Source organism: Girardinichthys multiradiatus, chromosome 5, assembly GCF_021462225.1.
Source record: "Girardinichthys multiradiatus isolate DD_20200921_A chromosome 5, DD_fGirMul_XY1, whole genome shotgun sequence".
Classification (NCBI taxonomy): domain Eukaryota; kingdom Metazoa; phylum Chordata; class Actinopteri; order Cyprinodontiformes; family Goodeidae; genus Girardinichthys; species Girardinichthys multiradiatus.
Window position 1 is genome coordinate 22,473,246 of NC_061798.1, and position 27,659 is coordinate 22,500,904.

The window sequence follows — 27,659 nt, forward strand, 5'->3', positions numbered from 1 at the left end:
GTTTTTGTCCTGCTGGAAGGTGAACCTTGACCTAAATCTCAGGTCTTTTGGAGCACATGGCAGATTTTTTTCCAGGACTGGCCTGTATTTAGCTCCATCCAGCTTCCCGTTCCCTGCTGTGGAACCACATCCCCACAGTATGATTCTGCCACCACCATGTTTCACAGTGGGGATGGTGTGCTCAGGATGATGCAGATTGAGCTTCCGTCCACACACAGCATTTTGCATATTGGAAAGTTGAATTTGGTCTCATCTGACAAGAGCAACCTTTTCCACATTTTTGTTGTGTTGCCTACAAGGCTAGTAGCTTCTGGCCTTTCTTTACTCTGTAGCTTCCTTCTTGTCATTCTTCCATGAAGGCCAGATATGTTGGGTGTATAACTAATAGTTGACATGTTTACATACTCTCCTACCGGAGCTGTGAAACTCTACAGCTCCTCTAGTTACCATGGGCCTCTTGGGTGCTTCTCTGAATAATGCACCTTTTTGATCGATAAGTTAAGGGTGACATACATCTCTTAGGAGCGCACAGTGAGATGTCAGAAGCTTTTGATACGGTTTACCTAACCCTTCTTTAAACTTCTCCACAACTTTATCCCTGACCTGCCTGCAGTGTTCCTTTTTCTTCCTGATCCTGATGTTTGTTCCCTAACGTTCTCTAACAAAGCTCTGAAGTCTTCACAAAATAGCTGGAATTAAGCTGCACAAAATTAGTCTCTTTTTACTAATTAGCTGATGTCTAAAAAGCAATTTGTTTTTATTTAGCTGTATCATGGTAAACGAGTCTGAATACCAAAGCATTCAAGACCCTTCCATGTAAATAAAATAAAAACCATGTATAATTTTCCCTGACACTTCACAATTAACACACTACTTTGTGTTGCTTCGTCACATAGAATTTATATGAAATACAAATGCAACTTAATGTACTTTTGCAGGCACTGTGTGTCAATACAGCACTCTAAAAAGATGTCTAGAGTCTCCCTTCTAACTTCTTTATTATGCTGTGCATAACTTCAGGAGATGAAGATACATCATCCAGATCTTCTTCAGCGAGATGATGGCCGAACAGAACGTGGAGCGCGACTGTAACCAGTGCCTTCAGGGAGCCCTGAGAGTCAGTGCAGAGAGCAGGTGACTGGGGTTGTCTGTCCAAGTGCTAATATAAACAGATTTGTTTGTGCATGTGATCAGTATGTGTACAGAAAATAAAGATAATAATGATATTACAGGATCAGAAAAGTGTGGGATAAAAGTGAAAATGAGACAAACGGGAAGATTGAGTTACAGCTTTGCGGTTTATCTTTTAAAGTCGGAGTGAAGCTCAGTGTAATCTGGCTCACCAAGAGTGACGCACAAACTCCCTGCCACAGGCTGCAGACTCACTATCTAATCCCATTTGCCTGCACTGTGCATGTCTCAGTGTGTGTTATGTAAAAGTTGGACGTAATTTGAGTCTCACCATACAAGGATGTTTAATTTACAAAACAAATAAACTGGATCAACACTATGTTTCACTTAACCAAGCTATAGAGAAGTTATTCCTCCATCAATCGTCTGTACCCACTTATCAAAGGGGAGCTGATACCTATCTCCAGCAGTCATTGGGCAAGGTGCGGAGTACACCCTGGACTAGTCGCCAGTCGATCACAAAGATGCACAGCATGAACAACCATGGTGATTACTCATGTATGCATGAGGAGAACATGCAAGTTCCTTCCAAAATGACTCCAGGAAGGGATTCAATTCCAGGATCTTCTAGCTGCAAGCCAACAGTGCCACCAATGCGCCACCATGCAGTCATGTTTTTTTGTGTAAGTTGGACGTCCAGTAGTCGGTCTCTTAAACCACATGCTATATTTATTTTAATATCTATCAGAACACTTGATGGCTTTCACGAATGTGGTGGAAATAGTTTTTAAAAATCATTCGGTTTGTTATCAGGTTTCCTTGAACATTTTCTTTTTTGTTATGAGTTTGTATATTGATTGACATCGGAAATCACTAAAAACACAAAGACTCAGATAAAAGCACAGCTCTTCTTTTTTTGGACCTTCTATGTTTGAAAACAGCATATTCGCTTGTTCACTTCTCCAGGTCAGAGACAAACCACTCCATCATACCCATCTTCATCTCCCAAATTTGACTTCTCATCAAGTTGCATTAACTGCACAGAAATTCCTGCTTTTTGCTTTAATGTAAGGCACAATTATATGCTCATGGACCCTGTGGACACACCTAACATCACTGTTTGGAAGATTATTTTATTCAGTGAGAAAATATAAAGAACTTTTGTGTCCTCATACAGGATGACAGTGACTATCACAGAATAACATTTACATGGAGCAAACCAACCACAACTGCATATAATACATGGTGGCAGATTAGCAGAGCTACACAGTGGGTGCTGCACAGTGGGGGTTATATGGAGCTCTCTATTCTATTTACTAAAATCCTTAAAGTTTTCCACCATATTGTTCCTCTGTTAAAAGTGGTCATAATGAGATCCCAGAGAAAGGGAGCTGACTTTTCTCTAGCTGTTTGAGCAACAACAATAAACAGGTGTCATTGATAATGTAATTATAAGTGTAATAATCTGTATGTTAAATTACTTTATCAACAGTAGTTAAATAGAAGCTCTTAATTATTGTTGTACAATTTCTAATTTTTGTGTATATATTCTGATATGATCATAGTTTTACTCAACATTATAATACACTTTTAGTTGTATTTCTGTTTTAGTAAATATAACTAATAAATAAATATTAATAATGTTAGTAAAGGCTAATGAAACTGGGGTTTTTTATTTTATTTTATTATTTATTTATTTATCTATTTATTTGATTGCTTCCTTATTTGAAAAAAGAAAAACAAAGTGATTTATTTTTTTTCTTGACACAACAAAACTGAAAATAGCAAAGAAAAATGTTGGTAATTCCAACAACTATTGTTTTAGCCAATATGGATTCTCTTTTTTAATTATTTTTTCTTTAAAATGAATTCATTTTCACCAAATACCTTCGCCTGCTCAAAATAAAGTTGGCTGATTAAACATATTACCTGCACTTATGTTGTAATTCAGTTTATTGTCCAAGAAGAAAGCAGAGTTCCCAGTGCAGATAAAACTACACCCAAGAACATCTGGCAGTTTTTTTTTCCTGATGTGAAGCTACTCTAACACACAGCACTGGCAGTAACAAACCTGTTTTACACTGTTCTATAGTAGCTAAACAGCATTTTAGTAACATGTTTATAAAGATTGTTAAAATAAAACACATTTCCTTTTTTTCATGTTTTTTCATTCAAAAATTAACAAGAACTATCACCAAACAGATAGGTGATGAGTTCCCAGGCAACTTTTAAGAAGGAATAACCAAACCTCTGACTAGAACTAAATGTGCATTACAGGCTTTGGTCTTATTCGTTATATATATATATATATATATATATTACATTTGAATCTTGTGCTGCCTGTGCCAAAGTACTTGCACTTCTTAGTGGGCTTTCAAAACCTTATAAAGGGACATGAATAAGAAAAATACCGAATAGGAAGAAATCTGATTAAAATAACAGCTCTTTTATTAAAGTAATCATTTAAAATTCTATGTTTAAAAGATGAGAGAAGTTGCAAAGAAATAAATACATCTTAATTTAACTATAGATGCAAACAAAAAAGCAAGTGTGACAGTGGAAAATAAACTGAAAGTGCTGCTGCAGCCCCATTAGTCAACTTGTGTGGTTGTGAGAGCGTGTGTGTTTTTCTCTGCAGCAGTTATATTGCCCAGTTCCTACCTCAGCAATAAACAAAAAGCCAACCCTTCTGCCTGAGATGACTCTTTCCTACAGCAGTGGTGTAGCAGGCACAGCTACCATGCTGTAACATTTCTATCAGGTATAAAAAAATCAAGCTTGGTAAAACAAATGCTTTAGAGAAGGGAAAAGCGAATATAAATCACGAATAAACAGGAACATTTGCATTTGTTGGACCTGTGTTGTCCAGACGGAGAAGCCTTTGTTAATCAATCTACTTAGGAAACCTACAACATTACATCACAGACAGACAGTTTGAGTCCACTTAGATTATCCACAGTATTTTTGTTGTGTTACTTGGCTCACACTGACTGGTTTAAAACTGCAACATGCTACAGTTAAAAGCCAAATAAGCAGAGTATCACAGATTTTCCCTTTAATAACATGTTACATGCAGTGGTGGAAAAAGTACTAAGTATCATTACTTGAATGAAAGTACAGATCCTACTGGTCTATGCTCCAATAAAAGTAAAAGTAGCTCTGTCAAATTATTACATAAGTTACTTAATCTTTCAAAAATACTTAAGTATAAGTACATTATTCCTATATAGCACTTTCCTAGACTCTTAAAGACACTTTACAATTTGGTTTAACATTCTGCACCTAAAGTCTGTCCAGACCACCACATTTACACAGTCACATGGGGGGAGGCCTTGGACCACAATAACATAAGTATAGAATTGTCAATACCTTTTTGAGATATTTGTTTTGTGTCCATAAGTTTCAATTGTTTCTGTTTAGATGAAGATGCCCCGGTCTTTTTTTTGCTAGCATTTGCAATTAGACCACAATGTTTCATAAAAAAGGAGCTCTGTAAAATGGTATAAAAATGCTCTACCAGAGCATGGTTTGTGTGTCGGTGGGACAAAATAGACCCAAACTACATTACCAAACATGGCCAACAGAAGTAGCAAGTAACAAAAGTCTTTATAGAAATGTACTGAAGTAAAAAGTACAATTTAATTGTTAAAAGGTAGTGGAGTCAAAGTAATACGTTTTCCAAAAAATGCTACTCAAGTAAAGTACAAATTCTAAAAAATTATACTTAAGCATAGTACTCAAGTAAAATTCACTTTGTTACTGCCCACCTCTTGTTACATTATCCAACTAGAAGTGTATGGTAGATCATTTCTTTCAGTGAAATGGCTCATTGCTGGTCTTTTTTTTTCTCACAGTTATAAACCTTGATGGTATTTTTCTATGTGTGCACAGGGCCTTTTTAAACTTAGTAAGGATTACAGTGCTTTACAAGGTATTTCTCCTTTTGAGGTGGACTGATGTACAACTGTTCTCCCAACTGTAACAGTCCCCATCTTTAAGCAGAAGCTGAGCAGGACACATCCACAGACAGTGTTGAATAATGTAGAAATTATTTATTTCCTAAAAACATTCTCATCCCTCATTTTTTCATTTGATATACCTTCACTTGTGTTATACTAGTAGCATGGGCCAAAATATTTTAAAGGGCACATACCATCACCTTGAAAATCTTTCCTTTTTTAGTTGTGTTCAGCCTTGCATCTTACAATGGTTATAATTTCTTTCTTTGAAATCAAGATTTTTTTAATAAAATGTGCAACAGAAAAAAACAAGGCAGCTAAGAATGCAGCCAAAAGTTGATAGCTGGTGATGATGTTTGAAAAATTTGAAACACCAAACTAGGGCATCAGTTCATAACACAATGTCCAACTAAGACCTTACACACCAGCTTGAGCTCATTATGTCAATATTTCCCTGGCTATTGTCCAGATAGGGGGAGAAAATTAGGGAAAATGTTGTCTGGGAGCAGTATCTTTGAGATTAAACAAACCCTATCCAAGAGTTTAATCCATCTGTGATGAGCACAATCTTCCCAAATGAACTGACCACTTGACAAAAACTAATTCCCACAACTAAGACTCTGGATGTAGATGGCCGTTATAATTTCTGCTCCAGTTTTGACCAGCATTGTTACTGTAATGCCGTCAGCTTGTTTTAACCAACAACCATGTCACCAAAATAGGCAACATTTTATTAGCAAGCCATGTAGTAACTGTGCAAGTCTCAATTTTCTATATATTATCAATCTGTATTTTACTAGTATATGTTTAAATACACTACAGTACTGTAGGTGTCACACCATTCAAACACTATTAGTCTGAGATTACGTTACTCAAAGCACATTGTTTGGCCCTAAAACATGTCATCCAGCTAATGCTAAACATGTGAAGGTTGGACGTTAAAAGACTAATATACAACCGGACGGCAGCTGTAGTATAACTTTTTATTTATTTGTTTCATTTAGCTTTTGTTTAACCAGGCAGGACAAATAAAGAACAGCTTGGAAAAAGCATGATCTTCTGAAGGAAAGGGGAATAAGGGTCTATAAATGCAACAAAAAAAAAACATTTAAATAAAAACAAACAAATCAGTATGTACACTACAATAACTAATCATGTTATCAAGGACTCTCTTTTTCATTTAGCTCAGACACAGAGAAAAAACAATGCTGCTATATCATTGATGTCGGCTGAAATGCAGGAGAAAAACCAATATATGATGATATTAGCTCTTTAAGACTTTCTAAAAATTCCCAAATTACTAAACCACCATAATATTTTTACTCTTAATTGTTTGACTGTCTCTGTCATTTCAGACAGTCCATTTACACAAATCACATTCTTTGTCATCCATGTGTCTGTAACAATGTCTTAATATTCCTAGCCTGATTTATAAATGCATTTATATTTGGAAATTCAAATCTCTGATTGGTCTTTATAAACAGTGTCACAAACTGTAGTGGCACAGGCTGTTTCAGGAAGAATTTATAAACAACAGCTAGTGATATGAAAAAAAAAACTGAGCTGCAAGCTATGTTAATAAATCCAGATGAAAACAATTATGACTGAAGCTTTATATCTGAATTGATCTACCTCCACTGTTTCATAAGTGATAATAAAACAAAAAGCAGGAGAATGAGAGGTAATGAGACTGTGTTATTTCTGTGCCAATTTGGTAACTTTCTAATATTTAAGCTCAGTGTTTTTATTTTACTGTCTTCAATAAGGACAAAACACATTTTTAACTTGTAATTATTAATCAAGATGTTAGTTAGATTCAAATCTAGTGGTTGTTGGTCTCCACAATCCAACATGTGAAGTTCTTTGTTCTGGCCCAGAAATGGTTGCATTTGCTGTTCTGTGCTTTTAGTGGTCACAACATAAAGAATTGGGTCTAGAAAAGCACTGGTCTTGATTTAGAAGTGGGTGTGCTGTGCGTGTGGGAGTAAACCCAATAATACACTCATGATATGCCTCATGTGCAAATCTAATAATTTTAGCCATTGATTGCAAAATGAGTGAGAAATTATGTCATAAAGCCAAAATATTTACTATGCAGCACTATCTATATACAGGGGTTGGACAATGAAACTGAAACACCTGTCATTTTAGTGTGGGAGGTTTCATGGCTAAACTGGACCAGCCTGGTAGCCAGTCTTCATTGATTGCACATTGTACCAGTAAGAGCAGAGTGTGAAGGTTCAATTAGCAGGGTAAGAGCACAGTTTTGCTCAAAATATTGAAATGCACACAACATTATGGGTGACATACCAGAGTTCAAAAGAGTACAAATTGTTGGTGCACATCCAACAGGATTAACTGTGGACGCAAGAGGAAGCTGTCTGAAGAAGCTGTGTGAAAGGGATGTTCGGGTGCTAACCCGGATTGTATCCAAAAAACATAAAATCACGGCTGCCCAAATCACGGCAGAATTAAATGTGCACCTCAACTCTCCTGTTTCCACCAGAACTGTCCGTCCGGAGCTCCACAGGGTCAATATACACGGCCGGGCCGCTATAACCAAACCTTTGATCACTCATGCCAATGCCAAACGTCGGTTTCAATGGTGCAAGGAGCACAAATCTTGGACTGTGGACAATGTGAAACATGTATTGTTCTCTGATGAGTCCACCTTTACTGTTTTCCCCACATCCGGGAGAGTTACGGTGTGGAGAAGCCCCAAAGAAGCGTACCACCCAGACTGTTGCATGCCCAGAGTGAAGGATGGGGGTGAATGGTTTTAGACTGCCATATCATGGCATTCCCTTGGCCCAATACTTGTGCTAGATGGGCGCGTCACTGCCAAGGACTACCGAACCATTCTTGAGGACCATGTGTATCCAATGGTTCAAACATTGTATCCTGAAGGCGGTGCCGTGTATCAGGATGACAATGCACCAATACACACAGCAAGACTGGTGAAAGACTGGTTTGATGAACATGAAAGTGAAGTTGAACATCTCCCATGGCCTGCACAGTCACCAGATCTAAATATTATTGAGCCACTTTGGGGTGTTTTGGAGGAGTGAGTCAGGAAACGTTTTCCTCCACCAGTATCACGTAGTGACCTGGCCACTATCCTGCAAGAATGGCTTAAAATCCCTCTGACCACTGTGCAGGACTTGTATATGTCATTCCCAAGACGAATTGATGTTGTATTGGCTGCAAAAGGAGGCCCTACACCATACTAATAAATTATTGTGGTCTAAAACCAGGTGTTTCAGTTTCATTCTCCAACCCCTATATATATATATATATATATATATATATATATATATATATATATATATATATATATATATTATGGAGAAGGACTACCGGTTGGCCTCAAAGCGATTCTAGCAAACCGTCCGCCGCCTCAGGAGGGGGAAGCAGTGCTTCGCCGACACTGTTTACAGTGGGGGAGGGAGGCTGCTGACCTCAACTGGGGACAGGAGTGGAAGGAGTACTTCGAGGATCTCCTCAATCCTGCCATCACACATCCCCTGGTGGCAACAGAGGCTGGGGACTCGGGGTTGGACTCTTTCATCACCCAGGCTGAAGTCACCGAGGTGGTTAAAAAGCTCCGCGGTGGCAGGGCTTTAGTGTTGGATGAGATCCGCCCTGAGTACTTCAAGTCTTTGGATGTTGTGGGGCTGTCATGGTTGACACGCCTCTTCAACATTGCGTGGCAGTCGGGACAGTGCCTCTGGGCTGGCAGACTGGGGTGGTGGCCCCCCTTCATAAGAAGGGGGACCGGAGGGTGTGTTCCAACTACAGGGGCATCACACTCCTCAGCCTCCCTGGTAAGGCCTACGCCAGGGTATTGGAGAGGAGAGTCCGGCCGATAGTCGAACCTCGGCTTCAGAAGAAGCAGTGTGGTTTTAGTCCCGGCCGTGGAACACTGGACCAGCTATATACCCTCTACAGGGTACTCGAGGGTTCATGGGAGTTTGCCCAACCGATCCACATGTGTTTTGTGGACTGGGAGAAAGCATTCGTTGTGTCCCACATGATGCCCTGTGTGGGGTGCTCCAGGAGTATGGAGTCAGGGCCCTTTATTAGGGGCCATCCGGTCTCTGTACAAGCGGAGCAGGAGTTTGGTCCGCATTGCCGGCACTAAGTCAGACCTGTTCCCAGTGCATGTTGGACTCTGGCAGGCCTGCCCTTTGTCACCGGTCCTGTTCATAACTTTTATGAACAGGATTTCTAGACGCAGCCAAGGGCCAGAGGGGGTCTGGTTTGGGGACCAGAGGATTTTGTTTCTTCTTTTTGCAGATGACGTGGTCCTGCTGGCCCCCTCTAGCCAAGACCTACAGCATGCGCTGGGGCGGTTCACAGCCAAGTGTGAAGCGGCTGGGATGAACATCAGCTCCTCCAAGTCCAAGGCCATGGTTCTCAACCGGAAAAGGGTGTCTTGTCCTCTTGAGGTTGGAGGGGAGTTCCTGCATCAAGTGGAGGAGTTTAAGTATCTCGGGGTCTTGTTCACGAGTGAGGGAAAAATGGAGCGGGAGATCGACAGACGGATCGCTGCGGCTGCCACAGTAATGGGGGCGCTGTGCCGGTCCGTTGTGGTGAAGAGAGAGCTGAGGCGAAAAGCGAAGCTCTCGATTTACCGGTCGGTTTATGTTCCTACCCTCACCTATGGCCATGAACTTTGGGTCATGACCGAAAGAACGAGATCCCGGATACAAATGGCTGAAATGAGCTTCCTCCGTAGGGTGGCCGGGCACTCCCTTAGAGATATGGTGAGGAGCTCGGCCATCTGGGAGGGGCTCGGAGTAGAGCCGCTGCTCCTCCACATCGAGAGGAGCCAGTTGAGGTGGCTCGGGCATCTATACCGGATGCCTCCTGGACGCCTTCCTCGGGAGGCATTCCAGGCACGTCCCACCGGGAGAAGGCCCAGGGAACGACCCAGGACACGCTGGAGGGACTTTGTCTCTCGGCTGGGAACGCCTTGGACTCCCCCCAGAGGAGCTGGAGGAGGTGTCCTTTTCTGCATTTGTTTCGAGAGCCAGAGTTTGTGAGAAATCTGATTCCTTGTAGATGAACAGTAATCTAATAAAAACAGTCGAGGGGACATAAGAGAACAATTACCCAGCCAGTGCAGAGATGACAGGAAAGGGTTGCAGCTTATAGACATGTCAGCCCAGTTGCCATATCGATACTACAGAGACCAGAAAGCTCAACTTTTAACTTTTAAAACTGCTTTTCTGTATATTTATCTGATGCCTCCTTTATGTTTTGTAGCTGAAGTAAACCTCTACAGTCAATCATCCACTTCTATATGTTTGGTGCAAAGTAAAAGTAGTGGACTTAAGATTTTGTATGTAAATAAAATGACATAAGTTTAAACCAGTGATGTATGCTGTTTAAAAGGACCAATGATCTAATGTATTTCCTGGATTGTCGAAGAATTAAGATCCCTTCATAATTCTGTATTTTGATAGATTAGATTATATTTTCAGTTTTATTTTTGATCATATAACCACTAGAATGCTTTTTAGACATCAACTTTAATTTTTATAAATTTTTTTACCTTTTTTTTGTTTTTAAATTGATGTGTTTTTTTATTTATATATACAACTTAATTCCTTATAACAGTTACTCCACACCTATAACCCAATAGCTATTCACACGTTTTCTAATATTTGTCTTAATTTTTTTTCTTTTTTTTGAAACTGTTTCCTGTAACTTTGTTTCTTTATTTCAAGCTACTTTTGAACCAAACTGTAAAGAGAACTGAATATGAACATTCTTAGCAAACTGTGATTAATATCATGTTCATTTTCTGACTTGGCAAAAATCCTATTAAAAATGTCAGGGATTAAGTGTAAGGTTTCCTTCAGCGCTATTATTACACTTGTTTGGAAAATCAGCTGACATTTCTTCTCTGATCCCTGATCGTGAATGCTGTGGTTGCAGAACAGGAACTGCAATGCTGTTGAGGCTTATTTGATTTGCTGGTCTTGGACTTCATCTGTATACTCAATCAAAGCCATTTTGGAAGGAAACAAGCTTATAATATTAGAAGGGGCTGCTTGTGAAGGATCACTTTGTCCACATATTTTGTGCCTATAAGATGCAGACAATCAATTATTGAGTACTTGGTTATGGTAGAAAGTAACCTCAGAGGATAATTGTATTCAAATAGATTGCATCTGTAAGATTGGCAGCTTTCCCCTCAATAGTATGTTTGTTTGAATATTTTGACCCCAAAAAATCACAGTTCTGCATTGTGTCTGTGCAACAAGAGAAGTGACTGAAGAGAGATCAAGTAAGTGAATATGAAAAATGAGATGGGTTAAAGGAAATATTGAGGGGCTGATCTGAGGAAAGGAAAGGCAGAGAGGATCAGGAGAGGGGCAGATGGGTGGATAATGTGCTTATAAGCTAAGATTACCCAGGAGACACTGCTCTCTTACTGTGTCACACACCACGCCTCCGCCTTTCTCAACTTTTATCACACTTGTCGTCTGTCATCACCTCTTTTAGTTTACTGTATTTCTCACTTATTTGCTCTTCATCTCCTTCATCTCAACGTTTCTTTCCCTATTCTTCTGTCTGCAATATGTTTCCTCTAACTGACCGTGATGATGTCCATTGTAGGCAGAGTCTGCCTGTAGGGGGATTCCTTCCTGCAGCTACTCATGGGGGACACATCAGACTTGCTAAGATCATTCATTTATTCATTTAATCGATCCCTTTGCTGCTTCTCAGTACAGTATTACTGCTACTCTGCTCCCTCTCATTCATCCCATCATTTATCTTTTTATTCTTGTATCCAATGATTTATTTGTCAGTTATCTCCCCATCAGACTCGTTAATGTTTTGCTAACCGATTAATAAAATATTACTGAATTCAGCATGATACAGTCTGGAAAAGTCTGGGATTTGATTTAAACATATTCCCAGTCTGGATGGCCCCTTTGTATTGTCTAAAGATCCATCTGTCTGTCATCCATCCATCCATCCATCTTTCCATCCAGCCAAGAGGCTGTAAGCTTTAGAAATTCATGACTGAGGATAAATACACTGTCATGACCTGGCCTTTATGCCATGATGAAAACCCAAATAACACTGTTTTGCACAGAACAGCAAATTTTTTTTTTTTTCTTTTTGATGATGTGTAAATCTGGGAAAGTTTGTCAGTTGGTGAATAAGAGGCAGAATATTAACACAGAACAAAATGTTGCTGGTTCAGTGCTGCGTAGGACTTTTACCATTTGCCTTATAACACACTCCTCTGTTTTTGCTTTTTTGTCTCCCAATTTTATCAAACAAATTTATTATCAGGCAAAGAGTATTTAAATGATTTTAGATTCAGGGGAAAAAAGCTATCCAAACTGTCCTTGGTCAGTGTAAAAAAGTATTCTAGACTTCTCCCACCCTACTATGGTATGGTGGGTAAAATCCCCCACCATCCTATAGAAGTAAAATAGTCTCATTAGAATTCAGGAAACAGTTAAAGGGCAGGTTTTGGAGCTAGTTTTGGAACAGGAACAGTTCTAAGATGGTCAAAATGGGGAAAAAAAACACTGATATGGCCCTTTATTAAATTTTCACAAATCAATTAAATTCCAAATTGTGTTTATAAGATTCTGCTATTAGTGTAGCATAATCTAGTCTAGTTTTGAAGTGTCTTAGTACTGTAGTTTTTGAGTTGGAGCAGATTAAAGATGTTCAAGGTAATGAAAAATGAGGTGAAATTGCCCTTTAACTATTTTTGAATTGGAAGCTACAACTGGAAGCCAACTTCTGCTTCATCGCTTCCTTCTTGGTCAAAAGAAGAGCCTCTGCTGAAGCAAACTGGTGAGTCACGTGATCAAATGAGCGTAATTTGATTGGCTAAAAGCCGCTCGAATCTTCTTGAATTATTTTTGGCAGGTGGCATCCAATTTTAAGATGCATTATTAGTCGCTTGACTCGATCTAGTGCTGATTGCTTTGGCATGAGTCACCACAAGGTCAACACATTTGCAGGTGAATTTTTTCAGGCAAAGTATTTCAGGTTACATTTTTGCTGGCAAATTTTAAGTAAAAAAAAAAAATCAAACGCATAATTGCACAGGATAAAAATTCAGAGTTATAATGTCTAAAAAATGTCTGATTCTAATGAGACTATTTTACTTCCATACACCTCAACCAACCACCCACCCCTCATTACGAGATGAATTTACTTTCTTTAATCATGTTTTTTGGAAAGCTGCGTTTAATTTCAATAGCTGCCTGATGACTGCCAGAGTTGTATAATCAAGAAGTAATTTAAATAGAATCTGTCTGACAACATGAAGTTGGCTTAAAGATCGTAGAAATAATGACAGATCATGACCCAATCTAAGGAAATTTAGGAACTTTATAATTGTTACACTTGGCCAGTGTGGCATTTTTAGTGTAGCTTTATGCTGGCTAAGTCTAACATTTTTGCACTAACAGTGTTAAGAATGGTATAAATACCAATTACATAACTTGACCTTACATGAGATGCATAGCTCATTTTTTCAAAGTTTGCGTATTTTACTTTAAACAGAAATGTAGACCATTCCCATCTGTGACCAAAGTTGTCCAGCAAGTTGTTCTCAACCAGGGATAGTCAGTGCAGTCTGACTACTTTAATAAGCATGTTTTCTTGTAAGCTGACACGTCATAATCTAAAATGTTGCCCAGCTCCTCAATGGTCCATTAACCAAACCCTGTAGACACCAAGTTGTCCCATTATGTCTGCCCTGCCAACCACCACAGCCTTTCAACGTTCTCATTTGTGACAGCCACCTGCTTCCCGGCTACACAACAGGGACTCATTTTAAGGAAAGTGCGTCATTATTTAAATTGATGAAGTATTTATATTGATTGTTTTTGAGACTTGCGGGCAATATTGCATCAGGTGGTTCATAAATCAGGCTAAGAGACTATCGAGCTTCACGACGCCACAATTGATGTCATTGTTGGCCTCAGTCCATGTGAAATAAAAAATTGTCCCAGTGGATCTCACCAAACAATACTAGCACATTTGACTGCATTTCTCAGAAAGTAAAAAATGTAAATGTAATTGTACGTTCTTTTTCGCATGGCTTTTGTTGTTGAACAGAAAAAAAAAGATATCTTAAGCACTGCAAAGCTTGCACATAATGTTCCACAAGGCATTATTTCCTTTGTTTGAGATTTGATGGAGTATATTTGTATACCTCTCGTAGGAAACAAAGGCCTAAATAACTCAAATGTCTTTGAAATATCTGAAGTATTTGAGTTAGATTTTTTTGCATTCAGGGAATTTTAAATCCTTTCTTTATTTTAGTTCAATCCCATTTTTAAATAGACAAGAACAGTTTCCAGAAGCTGCAGCCGAACATTGTCAAAGATTTGCTCTGGCAGTTTTCTGTCCCATCCATTCAGAGGCGTTATCCATTCTCTTCAGTACAGGAAGGACCACAATACTCATTTGCAGACACAAAGCATGTTTACTCTCATCCCAGAACCATCCTGTGTAACAGCCTGTATTTCCTCATTAAGGACTGACGTTGTTGTCAGTGGAAAAGAGCAAATGTGGACTTTGTTTACCTGATTTGAAGGTCTGCCATGTCAGATAGTCTTCTGTGTGAGTTTGATTGTGTGTCTTTTCTTGGGTGAAAGAACGCAATTTGGATTAAATTAAAATAGATCAAATTAATGTAATAATAAAAAATATTGTTCTTTAACAACTTGTAGGTAAATGGAGTCCCAGGACAGGAGTCGCTCCCCGTCCCGCAAGACCAGCCGAGTGGAACAGGTGGTGGGACGATGGCTGAGGCGGTCCAGAGACTTAGGTAGCAGGTCTCACTCTCTGAGTAGGTAAGCTTCTGTTTTGTCTTTATTGGGATGTAATTATTAGGTAATCAGATTTATCTGAGTCAAATGTGTTTTGATGTGAGAACTGCCCTGTTCAACATGAAGAACGACCTTGAATCATCTCCATTTGGGGTTAATACAGATGCCAAATGTGTGCAAACCTGAGTTAGTTTGTGATTCAAATTCTGAAGCTAGAAGCAAAAGCAGAACTGCTCCTAAAATAGCCATGTAAATATCATCTCTGTGTGCTGATGCAGTTTACTCACATTTCAGTTGGAGGTTATGCATGCATTTAGGAGAATGTCTGGTCATATTTATGTTTATTTATGTAAATTGCAGCCACAGTAAATTTCTTAGCCTTTTCCAAAAACAGATCTGTATGCATTTTTAATATTTGGGCTGAAACCCCACCATCTGCTGATAGCTGCTGGTAATTTTGACACGGGGGAAGGAAAGAGGGAAACAAGCTGTGCTGCTGGCTTCAGGTCAGGGATGTCATAGAAAGTAGATTCCATCCTCTCCTCCAGTCAGGTGTGGATTATTGTTGCAAATACATTTTCTATTAAGATAAAATGGCTAAATTATGTTTAAAATAATCCTGTTGCTTTTTGTGTTGCAGAGTCACACAGAGGTGTAAAAAATACTCAGACTAGCTAAAGACTAGCTGTTGTGCAAGCAAGTAGGTTTGCACACATGCCCTAATTTTATATATCTGATTCGTGTTGAAGACTAAACAAAGCTTTTTAGCTCTGAATGGATCCATTAAAAAGTTCCACTGTCTTGGAAAACCTGCAGCATGGCTGATTGATAAATGATTTCTCTGGTAATTAAAGTGGTGATAATTAATTAAAACAATTTGTCTGTCTCGTTAATCACATCTGCCTTTGCCACACCTGTGGCTGAAGAGAGGATAACTGACCTAATGCAAATTGTTCCCTTTTGTTGGATTTGATGGGTGTGTTGGCATCTGCACATACAGTATTAACTGCAATTTGCTTTGTGAATTTAGGGTAGAAATTAGGCAAACAGCACAGAAAATATTTGTAATAGGAGACTTCCACTTTGTGAATTCCTTGCAGATTCTTTGAAATTTTAAGACAGTACTGCTGAGTTATTGGCTGACAACAAAAGGTGAAAAGGTCCACAGAAAGAAAAATATATCGGTTGAAAAATATGTTTTCCAATTTTCTTTGTGCAAATTTACTAATTATTGATGCCCTTTAAAAACAAAAATGTCACCAATATCTACTTTTAAAGTTTTTTTATGCTAAATCACAACAATAATGTTACAGCCAATAAGATTACCTTGGAAGAAGTCAGTAAATGTATTAAGCATTAACTGATATCTCAGAGACAAGAAAGACTATACCGCTCTATATTCCAGTGGAGGGCCTTGTAGAAAATTCAATAAATTAGCTAAATGGGATAGAAATGCCAGAACACAACTGAAATCTTCTTAAGTGAACACAGTTAATCTCCATCTATAACTCCAAGATAAAACGTCATTATAGAATGAGAAAAAGAAAATCAAACCAACACAGCCTTCTGGGGCTCTGGGGTAATTAAGAAGGACTGGAATGATGTGAAAATCTTTCTTCTGGTCTAAAAGCTGAAAAACCAGGAAATCTCTTTGGAAATCACTGTGACCTCGGGGTTGAACAGAAAACGTCTTATCAGAACATAAAAGCAAACATCTGTATTGATATGGGGGTGTAACAGTACACGTGGCAGAGGTAACCTGCATAGCTGTAAAGGCCTTCTTCATGCTGATTGATATCTGAAGCTTAGAAATCATAAGAAGATCACAGAAATTTCCCGTGAAACATTCAGTAACCTAGTAAGATGTCATCCTGATGCTTTTCAGAGATCGAACTGCTGTGGACGGGAAAACAGGAGAGTCCAGTAGCTCCGATCAGAGAAATTACCCATTCCGATTCAACATTCAGATCCAAAAGGACCCTAACCTCAGTTCCCATGGCCTCATGCTTTCCACCCAGATCCCCATCCTGGTGCAGGAGGTAACTCCAGGTAGGACAAATTAATCAAATGCAATGTTAATTATAATTTTGACAGATCTGGTTTAGTTATTGACAGATGCGAGTGAATATAGTGTGCAAACCTTGCTTTGTGTGTATAGCTGTATCACATGGACTGATTTATAACCTTTTTAGTCCTAAAAATGTTTTTCAGTGATCAAAAATAGTTAATCGCTTGTCTCTGTCAGAGATTTTACCTTTACAACTGGATCTTCATGTTCCTCTGAGACCAGTTTTGGTGGTTTTCCTTCTCCATCAACTCACTACATCCAACCAGTGTTCTGTTACCTGCCAGGAGTACATTTCTATTAGGAGAAGGTGCAGTCTTATAGTTTGCTGAATCAGTACCTTCTGCCCACACTGTTTACTGATCACAGGGAACAGTTACAAAGCACTGGACCTGGATCTGTACCCCTAACAGGTAGAGTAGAATAGAAGGAGAAACCTCTTACACATGGTTTCTTACATGAAATATATTCAGACTGAGTAGGCTATTGATTGTGCTAAATGTGTTTTCACTAGTAGAAAATAAGTAAAATGCTTTATTTGCAAAATTCTTGCTATAAGTTTTCCAAATAATCACCTTTCCAGTTTAAAATGTTCTTTACTGTAAACCAATAGACCTGCTGCAAAACAGTGATTACAATTTGTTGTTATTTTTTGGCACAAACAAAGCATTTGTCAGCCTCTTTCTACACTCTCATCTCCAGCACACTGTTTGTAATTTGCATAACAAATGTCTTCTCAGCAAATTAAAGTCTGAAGTCTGCAGACCTCTGGTCGGCACAAACTGACAAAGTAAAAACCCCCACCTGGGGCTGCTACTGTATACTGCTGCACAGATGCACACAAAATTAGATTAACAACAGGAAGTGCTGCGCAGCTCTAATGTCTTTGTTTGTGTTTGTTACGTGCATTTATAGGTGTTGTAAAGCATCTTTAGATATGAGATAGATACAGCTGAAGGTAAGTCTGAGTACCTCAACTCAGTGCAAGGGTTTCCTCCTAACTGAATTATTTAACACTGACGTGTTAGAGGAAGTGTGGATGCTGCACTGTATGGAAGTACTGTAAGGGAGCTTTTGTTTGTCAGGCATTTGTGACCATAGTAACCATGAAGTTTTTTTTGAACATTTATTCACCTTCCAGCCATAGGCTTCAATGTATTTTCATCAGATTTTATGTGACAGATATACAAGTTTACATAGGCATACAAACATAGACATATATGTATATATGTCTATATGTATATAGACGTATACATAGACATACAAACATAAATGTAGTGAATGTTTGTAAGTGGAAGAAAAATGATACATGCCTGTGAAAGTTTTTTGTTTTCAAATACAAATCTGAATAATATGGTGTGCTTTTGTTTGAGAATGAGAAAGCATTCCTTTGTGTGCTAACAAATGTGCATACATGTATTTATTTGTAATGCAGTGAGATCCAAACAGGCCATTGTTGCAGTAATTTTGCCTTGAAGTATAGATGGCAGGGGGGATTGGAGACGGCAGCACCCAAGGAGATTGCTGATATTTGTGAGGATGAAAAATGGTTCAAAAGAGAATGAAGTGAAGCAGTAATTTGTTTTTCTTGGATTGTATATTAAAACTTGGCAGGTATGCAGTGGTCATCTGTAGTGTTCTTTTCACATTAGGTTTTGATATACAAATGATTATAAATAAATAACACATGTTTTGTCCTTCAATGCAAAGTTTCAATTCTTTTGTTTAGCATTCGGGCCAATTTCAGTGTCTTTATTTAATTATCTATCTGAAACTCACATGTCATTTACCACATTTACTGATTTATTGGCTCCAGGAGACTACTTTAGGTCTCCACAGTATGATGCTTAGACCATGGCAATACCTTGACAAAATATAATAATATTGATGAATATAATAATATTCACCAATTCAGTTGCCTTCAGAGGTCACCTATATATAGACTGTATAAATCCAGCTGTTCTGTGGAGACCTCAGAGGTTTCTAGGAGAGCATTACTGAACAACCAGCATCATGAAGACCACAGAAAACAGCAGAAAGGTGAAGGACGAGGTTGCTGAGAAGTTTATAGTACAGTTGGGTTAAAAACAATAAGTAAATTGGGACTAGCAACAGAGATCCACAACTCAGGTGGTAGGGTGATCGGCTCAAGTAGGGGCTAATTGTCCTCAGAGAACAAAAAATCTGTCTCTGAGTGGAAGCTGGTAGAGACGTAGTCCAAAAGACTTGCAGGAGTAGATGCAAGGCGAGGGAGATCTACTGACTTTAGACTCGTGTTGGGGGTATTGAAATACAAATGGACGCCACACCTTTTAGATTTTTATTTGTAAAATATTTTGAAAACCATGTATTAACAAAAATATGTAAAAATGTTATTTTCCTCCCATACAATTATGCACCACTTTGTGTTGTATTTATTACCTAAAATACCAATAAAATGCATTAAAGTTTGTGGTTGTAAAATGACAAAATGTTAAATAGTTTGAGGGGTACGAATACTTTTGCAAGGAACTGTGTACTTTTGAAGCAGTCAAAGACTGCTAGTTAAAAACTAAAGTATTGGCATATTGGAAAGTAGCAATAAAATGCATCACTAAAAATAGTTAAATACTGTAAATCATCCATCTGCCAAGATGTCATAATTCGGTAAATGAACAAATAAGACCAAAACCATTTTAGTACCAACCTGTGAAAATGTTTATGTTGAGAAGCTGAAGGTGCAGAGGAACACGGATCTGATTCCCTTCAAGGTCCATGGACGGATTACAGAAACCTTTCATTCTCCTGTGCGGCTCAACTTTGTGCTATCACCATCTGTTTCTACCCGTCACTCACACAAACATGCACACCGTTCCTCGCACCACCAGTGGCTCCTCTGAGCCTTGGCTCAGTTTCCTCTGTCTCTTTGTCTATGGCAGGTGCTGCAGCATCTTGACAGTGAAATATGAATCCTTTGTTCAAAAGCATTTTCAGGCCTATCAGTGTCACCTACATCTGTCCACACTGTTTTTAAAGAAAATGTCTCGTATCTGAGAGTTTTCTGATTTTGCTAAAAAATGTGGCTAGAAGAATAAATATTTGCTGTAGCTAAAGTACAAACCTTAGGAGGCTGGACCAAGGCCTTGATAGTAATGATACATTTCCTCTGCTGCTTTTTTTTTTATTGCACTTAGATTTATTAATATAATATAATCTCAGGCCATTTCAAATCTTCAAATATCTTCAACCTGACAGCTGACAGCACTTTGGCATCTGTATGCCTTCATCTTATCTAATGAAAGCCCCTACAGCGCCAAGCACAGCCAACATGTTTCTGTTTTCATTTGTTTTACTGGGACCTGCTGTATAATCCTTCCTGTAACAGCCTGAGCAAAGGACAGAGAGACATGTCCAACAAGATGCTACCAGGAGGAGTGTCTGTAATCAATTCACAACTCTAACAGCAGCGAGAAAACCATCTCATCAGTGTAGCAGCGAGCCATGGAGACAATAAATGTGAGGGGTGATGACGGTGTTGAGGAAGGAGGAAAAGTATCTTGTCGCAGTTTTGAAAAGAATGGCTTTTGTTTTCAGACTAAACAGTGCATACAAAAGTGTTAATACACCTTTCAGTATACCTCAGTGTATTTAATTGGGAATTTTATGATAATCATACATAATTTAGCACGATTGAACACTTTTACAAATAGTTTTTCAATTTTTTTTACAAATCAAAATCTTTTTCCATCTATTTTCAGTCAAATCTAAATTTATGAATCAGAGGATCTCTGGTCAGTTTGATATTATATACAGTAGCAGGCAAAAGCAGTGGCGCTTCTATACCAAATTTACCCAGGGGGGGCCAGGGTGGGGCCAGTGTTTAATGGGGCCCCAGAACAAAAGAATGAAACAAAAAAAAACACAGGGCAATATTTAATCGTTTAACATATTAAGTGAGCCACAGAGCTACTTGCGGTTGGAGTTACAGGTTGCAGTCCCCTGATCTAGCAAATGGAAACTGTGATTTTATCTCCTTAAGGTTGTACTTAAGGTGCAACAACTTCATTTTTAATTCATCATTAAAGTAAAACTGTAAAAAATAAAATTGGTCCAAGTGACCAATCAGTTAAGGTTTCCGGTTTAGCACAGATCATCATAAGAAATTGATTTAATGTAATGTTTTCAGTACAGGGGCCATAACAGGGGCCCATACCAGTTATATAGGGGCACTGGCCCCTGTTGACCCCTGTCTAGAATCGCCCATGTGCAAAGTTATTTATATCCCTTGAATTTTTTCTTACAGTATATTCTCACAGCCACATACTTTAGTGTATTTTAGTGATTTGTTTTTTGTTATAGACAAAGTAGTGCATAATTGTAATGTGGAAAGAAAAAGATACATTGTTTTCAAAAAAGTGTTCCATGCATGTATATACACTGCTCAAAAAAATAAAGGGAACACTTAAACAACACAATATAACTCCAAGTAAATCAAACTTCTGTGAAATCAAACTGTCCACTTAGGAAGCAACACTGATTGACAATCAATTTCACAGCTGTTGTTCAAATGGAATAGACAACAGGGGGAAATCTTTGACGATTAGCAAGACACACTCAATAAAGGAGTGGTTCTGCAGGTGTTGGACCACGGACCACTTCTCAGTACTTATGCTTTCTGGCTGATGTTTTGGTCACATTTGAATGTTGTTGGTACTTTCACACTCGTGGTAGCATGAGACGGACTCTACAACCCACACAAGTGGCTCAGGTAGTGCAGCTCATCCAGGATGGCACATCAATGCGAGGTTTGCTGTGTCTGTCAGCGTAATGTCCAGAGCCTGGAGGCGCTACCAGGAGACAGGCCAGTACAACAGGAGTCGTGGAGGAGGTCGTAGGAGGGCAACAACCCAGCAGCAGGACCACTACCTCCACCTTTGAGCAAGGAGGAACAGGAGGACCTCCAAAATGACCTCCAGCAGGCCACAAATGTGCATGTGTCTGCACAAACGGTTAGAAACTGACTCCATGAGGATGGTATGAGGGCCCGACGTCCACAAATGGGGGTTGTGCTCACAGCCCAACAACGTGCAGGATGCTTGGCATTTGCCAGAGAACATCAGGATTGGCAAATTCACCACTGGCGCCCTGTGCTCTTCACAGATGAAAGCAGGTTCACACTGAGCACATGTGACAGACGTGACAGAGTCTGGAGACACCGTGGAGAGCGATCTGCTGCCTGCAACATCCTTCAGCATGACCGGTATGGCAGTGGGTCAGTAATGGTGTGGGGTGGCATTTCCTATTGGAGGGCCACATGGCCCTCCATGTTCTCGCCAGAGGTAGCCTGACTGCCATTAGGTACCAAGATGAGATCCTCAGACCCCTTGTGAGACCATATGCTGGTGCAGTTGGCCCTGGGTTCCTCCTAATGCAGGACAATGCTAGACCTCATGTGGCTGGAGTGTGTCAGCAGTTCCTGCAAGATGAAGACATTGAAGCTATGGACTGGCCCGCCCGTTCCCCAGACCTGAATCCAATTGAGCACATCTGGGACATCATGTCTTACTCTATCCACCAACGTCATGTTGCACCTTTAGTCCAGGTCTGGGAGGAGATCCCTCAGGAGACCATCCACCGTCTCATCAGGAGCATGCCCAGGCGTTGTAGAGAGGTCATACAGACACGTGGAGGCCACACACAATACTGAGCCTCATTTTGACTTGTTTTAAGGACATTACATCAAAGTTGGATCAGCCTGTAGTGTGTTTTTCCACTTTCATTTTGTGTGTGACTCCAAATCCAGGCCTCCATTGGTTAATAAATTGGATTTCCATTGATGATTTTTGTGGGATTTTGTCAGCACATTCAACTTTGTACAGAACAAAGTATTCAATGAGAATATTTCATTCATTCAGATCTAGGTTGTGTTATTTGAGTGTTCCCTTTATTTTTTTGAGCAGTGTATATATACAAACCAGTTTACTCTGATACCCCAAAATAAGATTATGTGCAACTGATTGCCTTTGGAAATCAACAAAATTAGTAGTTCTCAGAAATTTGTTGGTGAACATTAATGAACAAACAGCATCATGAAGACCAAGAAACACAGACAGGTCAGGTAGAAAGTTGTGAAGAAATTACTAGCAGAATTAGGTTACAAAATAAAATCACAAGCATTTCATGGAGACCTTTACTATCCATTAATTGAAAATGTAAACAACAGGGTCAAACTGCAACGCTGCTAGAATCAGTTTACAAGACAGCTGTTAGTGGTGCATTCCATAAATCTGGCCTTTTTTGAAGAGATGAAACCCACTGTTAGACTTTGCCACAAGCCATGCAGGAGACACAGCAAACATGTGGAAGTACATGCTCTGCTCAAATAAGATCAAAACAAAATGATTTTGGTCTGCGTGCAAAACAGTATTTGTGATGAAGAACCAGAAGTGACCTGAATCTAATTCAGTGTCTTTTTTAAATTTTGATGTTCAGAAATTCAGGGGTTGGAGAATTAAACTGAAACACCTGGTTTTAGACCACAATAATTTATTAGTATGTTGTAGGGCCTCCTTTTGCGGCCAATACAGCATCAATTCGTCTTGGGAATGACATATACAAGTTCTGCACAGTGGTCAGAGGGATTTTAAGCCATTCTTCTTGCAGGATAGTGGCCAGGTCACTACGTGATACTGGTGGAGGAAAACGTTTCCTGACTCACTCCTCCAAAACACCCCAAAGTGGCTCAATAATATTTAGATCTGGTGACTGTGCAGGCCATGGGAGATGTTCAACTTCACTTTCATGTCCATCAAACCAATCTTTCACCAGTCTTGCTGTGTGTATTGGTGCATTGTCATCCTGATACCGCCTTCAGGTTACAATGTTTGTACCATTGGATGCACATGGTCCTCAAGAATGGTTTGGTAGTCCTTGGCAGTGACGCGCCCATCTAGCACAAGTATTGGGCCAAGGGAATGCCATGATATGGCAGCCCAAACCATCACTGATCCACCCCCATGCTTCACTCTGGGCATGCAACAGTCTGGGAGGTATGCTTCTTTGGGGCTTCTCCACACCGTAACTCTCCCGGATGTGGGGAAAACAGTAAAAGTGGACTCATCAGAGAACAATACATGTTTCACATTGTCCACAGCCCAAGATTTGTGCTCCTTGCACCATTAAAACTGACATTTGGCATTGGCATGAGTGACCAAAGGTTTGGCTATAGCAGCCCGGCCTGTATATTGACCATGTGGAGCTCCCGACGGACAGTTCTGGTGGAAACAGGAGAGATGAGGTGCACATTTAATTCTGACGTGATTTGGGCAGCCGTGGTTTTATGTTTTTTGGATACAATCCGGGTTAGCACCCAAACATCCCTTTCAGACAGCTTCCTCTTGCGTCCACAGTTAATCCTGTTGGATGTGGTTCGTCCTTCTTGGTGGTATGCTGACATTACCCTGGATACCGTGGCTCTTGATACATCACAAAGACTTGCTGTCTTGGTCACAGATGCGCCAGCAAGACGCGCACCAACAATTTGTCCTCTTTTGAACTCTGGTATGTCACCCATAATGTTCTGTGCATTTCAATATTTTGAGCAAAACTGTGCTCTTACCCTGCTAATTGAACCTTCACACTCTGCTCTTACTGGTGCAATGTGCAATCAATGAAGACTGGCTACCAGGCTGGTCCAATTTAGCCATGAAACCTCCCACACTAAAATGACAGGTGTTTCAGTTTCATTGTCCAACCCCTGTACTCTCCAATTTGACCGAGCTTGAGCCATTTAAAAGAAAATGGGTAAAAACTTTGGTCTCTATATGGTCAAAGCTGGTAGAGACCTACACCAAGACCTGTAGCTCTTTTAAAAATTATTTATTCAAGGGGTTGCATGCAAACACCAAACTGGATCGTTTTTGTTCTAGTTGAAGGTCAGAATAATTCACTTCTATGTGTTAGTCTTGTATTAATAATTAATAAAACTGGAGGTTAAACCTTGGAGATTTTTTTTGGGTGACAGTGAAGAAAAGAAGTGCAATTAGTGCACTGCTAATGTTCATGTGGTGGGACAATGAGCTCTTTAGAGAGCAGGATGGAAAATGCACTGGAGTCAGATGAAAGGAAATTACTAGAATACAAGCTGCTGTCTGTCAGCAGCACTCATGAGCTGTATGAGCTCAGGCCATTTGAAACCCCCTCAGGCATGATGACACAAGGACGTTTTGTGTGTCCAGGTGGTCCTGCAGATGGTCGTCTTGTCCCTGGCGACCAGCTCGTGAAGATCAATAACGTTGCTGTCGATGATCTGACCCCAGAGCAAGCTGCTGAAATAATTAGGTCTGTACCTACAAACACAAAGCACAGGCTCACATATCTGAATATTTTCACTTTGCCTTAATTTAGGCTGTTTGTAACAGGTAGGACGATAACAACCTCACTTTTTGTTTTTTTCAGGGAGTGTCAAGACACGCTGACAATGACTGTCCTCAGAATCATGCAAGTGAGTTGGCTATCAAATAATTGCCTATACCCACTTATTTTTGTAAGAGGGGCAATTGTTGGGCGAGAGGCGGGTACACCCTGGACAGGTTGCCAGTCAAACACAGGGCCACACAGGACAGGAAATCATGCAAACACACAAACTCCTACCTAAGGGCAATTTAGAGAGACATGTTAACCTAACAGTGAAGTGGGAGGAAGCCGGAGTACCCGGAGAGAACCTATGTATGCACGGAAGGAACATGCAGACTCCATGCATAAAATGTTACACTGAAGGAAAACTCTATTTTTCAGTCTGGCATTACAGGTCCTTCTCAAAATATTAGCATATTGTGATAAAGTTCATTATTTTCCATAATGTAACGATGAAAATTTAACATTCATATATTTTAGATTCATTGCACACTAACTGAAATATTTCAGGTCTTTTATTGTCTTAATACGGATGATTTTGGCATACAGCTCATGAAAACCCAAAATTCCTATCTCACAAAATTAGCATATCATTAAAAGGGTCTCTAAACGAGCTATGAACCTAATCATCTGAATCAACGAGTTAACTCTAAACACCTGCAAAAGATTCCTGAGGCCTTTAAAACTCCCAGCCTGGTTCATCACTCAAAACCCCAATCATGGGTAAGACTGCCGACCTGACTGCTGTCCAGAAGGCCACTATTGACACCCTCAAGCAAGAGGGTAAGACACAGAAAGAAATTTCTGAATGAATAGGCTGTTCTCTTCCCAGAGTGCTGTATCAAGGCACCTCAGTGGGAAGTCTGTGGGAAGGAAAATGTGTGGCAGAAAACGCTGCACAACGAGAAGAGGTGACCGGACCCTGAGGAAGATTGTGGAGAAGGGCCGATTCCAGACCTTGGAGGACCTGCGGAAGCAGTGGACTGAGTCTGGAGTAGAAACATCCAGAGCCACCGTGCACAGGCGTGTGCAGGAAATGGGCTACAGGTGCCGCATTCCCCAGGTCAAGCCACTTTTGAACCAGAAATAGCGGCAGAAGCGCCGGACCTGGGCTACAGAGAAGCAGCACTGGACTGTTGCTCAGTGGTCCAAAGTACTTTTTTCGGATGAAAGCAAATTCTGCATGTCATTCGGAAATCAAGGTGCCAGAGTCTGGAGGAAGACTGGAGAGAAGGAAATGCCAAAATGCCAGAAGTCCAGTGTCAAGTACCCACAGTCAGTGATGGTCTGGGGTGCCGTGTCAGCTGCTGGTGTTGGTCCACTGTGTTTTATCAAGGGCAGGGTCAATGCAGCTAGCTATCAGGAGATTTTGGAGCACTTCATGCTTCCATCTGCTGAAAAGCTTTATGGAGATGAAGATTTCATTTTTCAGCACAACCTGGCACCTGCTCACAGTGCCAAAACCACTGGTAAATGGTTTACTGACCATGGTATCACTGTACTCAATTGGCCTGCCAACTCTCCTGACCTGAACCCCATAGAGAATCTGTGGGATATTGTGAAGAGAACGTTGAGAGACTCAAGACCCAACACTCTGGATGAGCTAAAGGCCGCTATCGAAGCATCCTGGGCCTCCATAAGACCTCAGCAGTGCCACAGGCTGATTGCCTCCATGCCACGCCGCATTGAAGCAGTCATTTCTGCCAAAGGATTCCCGACCAAGTATTGAGTGCATAACTGTACATGATTATTTTAAGGTTGACCTTTTTTGTATTAAAAACACTTTCCTTTTATTGGTTGGATGAAATATGCTAATTTTGTGAGATAGGAATTTTGTTTTTTCATGAGCTGTATGCCAAAATCATCCGTATTAAGACAATAAAAGACCTGAAATATTTCAGTTAGTGTGCAATGAATCTAAAATATATGAATGTTAAATTTTCATCATGACATTATGGAAAATAATTAACTTTATCACAATATGCTAATTTTTGTAGAAGGACCTGTATTTCCCACAGTGTTGGAGTGTAAATTATTGATGAGCACAAAAATCTTTGCAGGAGGAGGCTGACTGAGAGAATATCACACCTTGACTGCACAGCTTAGTGTAACAATGTCGGGTAGTCACTCGCTGCAAAACCTTTTCTCATGTTTGCAGGTGTTGTCATGCTGTAATAGTTTCATAGGCAGTGTTTCTACTGAATTCTCATTGAATACAAAGTATTCAGTCGTTTAGATTAGTTATATAACAGAGATTAGGTAAAAACACAGCTTTGATAAAACAAACCG

General features: G+C 39.8%; 1 protein-coding gene across 1 annotated transcript in view; it reads left to right on the forward strand.

The window, feature by feature from the left end:
• Nucleotides 1–27,659, forward strand: part of LOC124869032 (FERM and PDZ domain-containing protein 1) — a 56,829-nt gene that overhangs the window by 11,791 nt on the left and 17,379 nt on the right. The window contains exons 2-6 of the mRNA XM_047366734.1: nucleotides 1,021–1,134; nucleotides 14,813–14,935; nucleotides 16,797–16,960; nucleotides 25,193–25,295; nucleotides 25,413–25,458. Of these exons, the coding sequence (XP_047222690.1) occupies nucleotides 14,817–14,935; nucleotides 16,797–16,960; nucleotides 25,193–25,295; nucleotides 25,413–25,458 (432 nt within the window). The 5' untranslated portion in view covers nucleotides 1,021–1,134; nucleotides 14,813–14,816. The remainder of the gene's footprint in view (nucleotides 1–1,020; nucleotides 1,135–14,812; nucleotides 14,936–16,796; nucleotides 16,961–25,192; nucleotides 25,296–25,412; nucleotides 25,459–27,659) is intronic.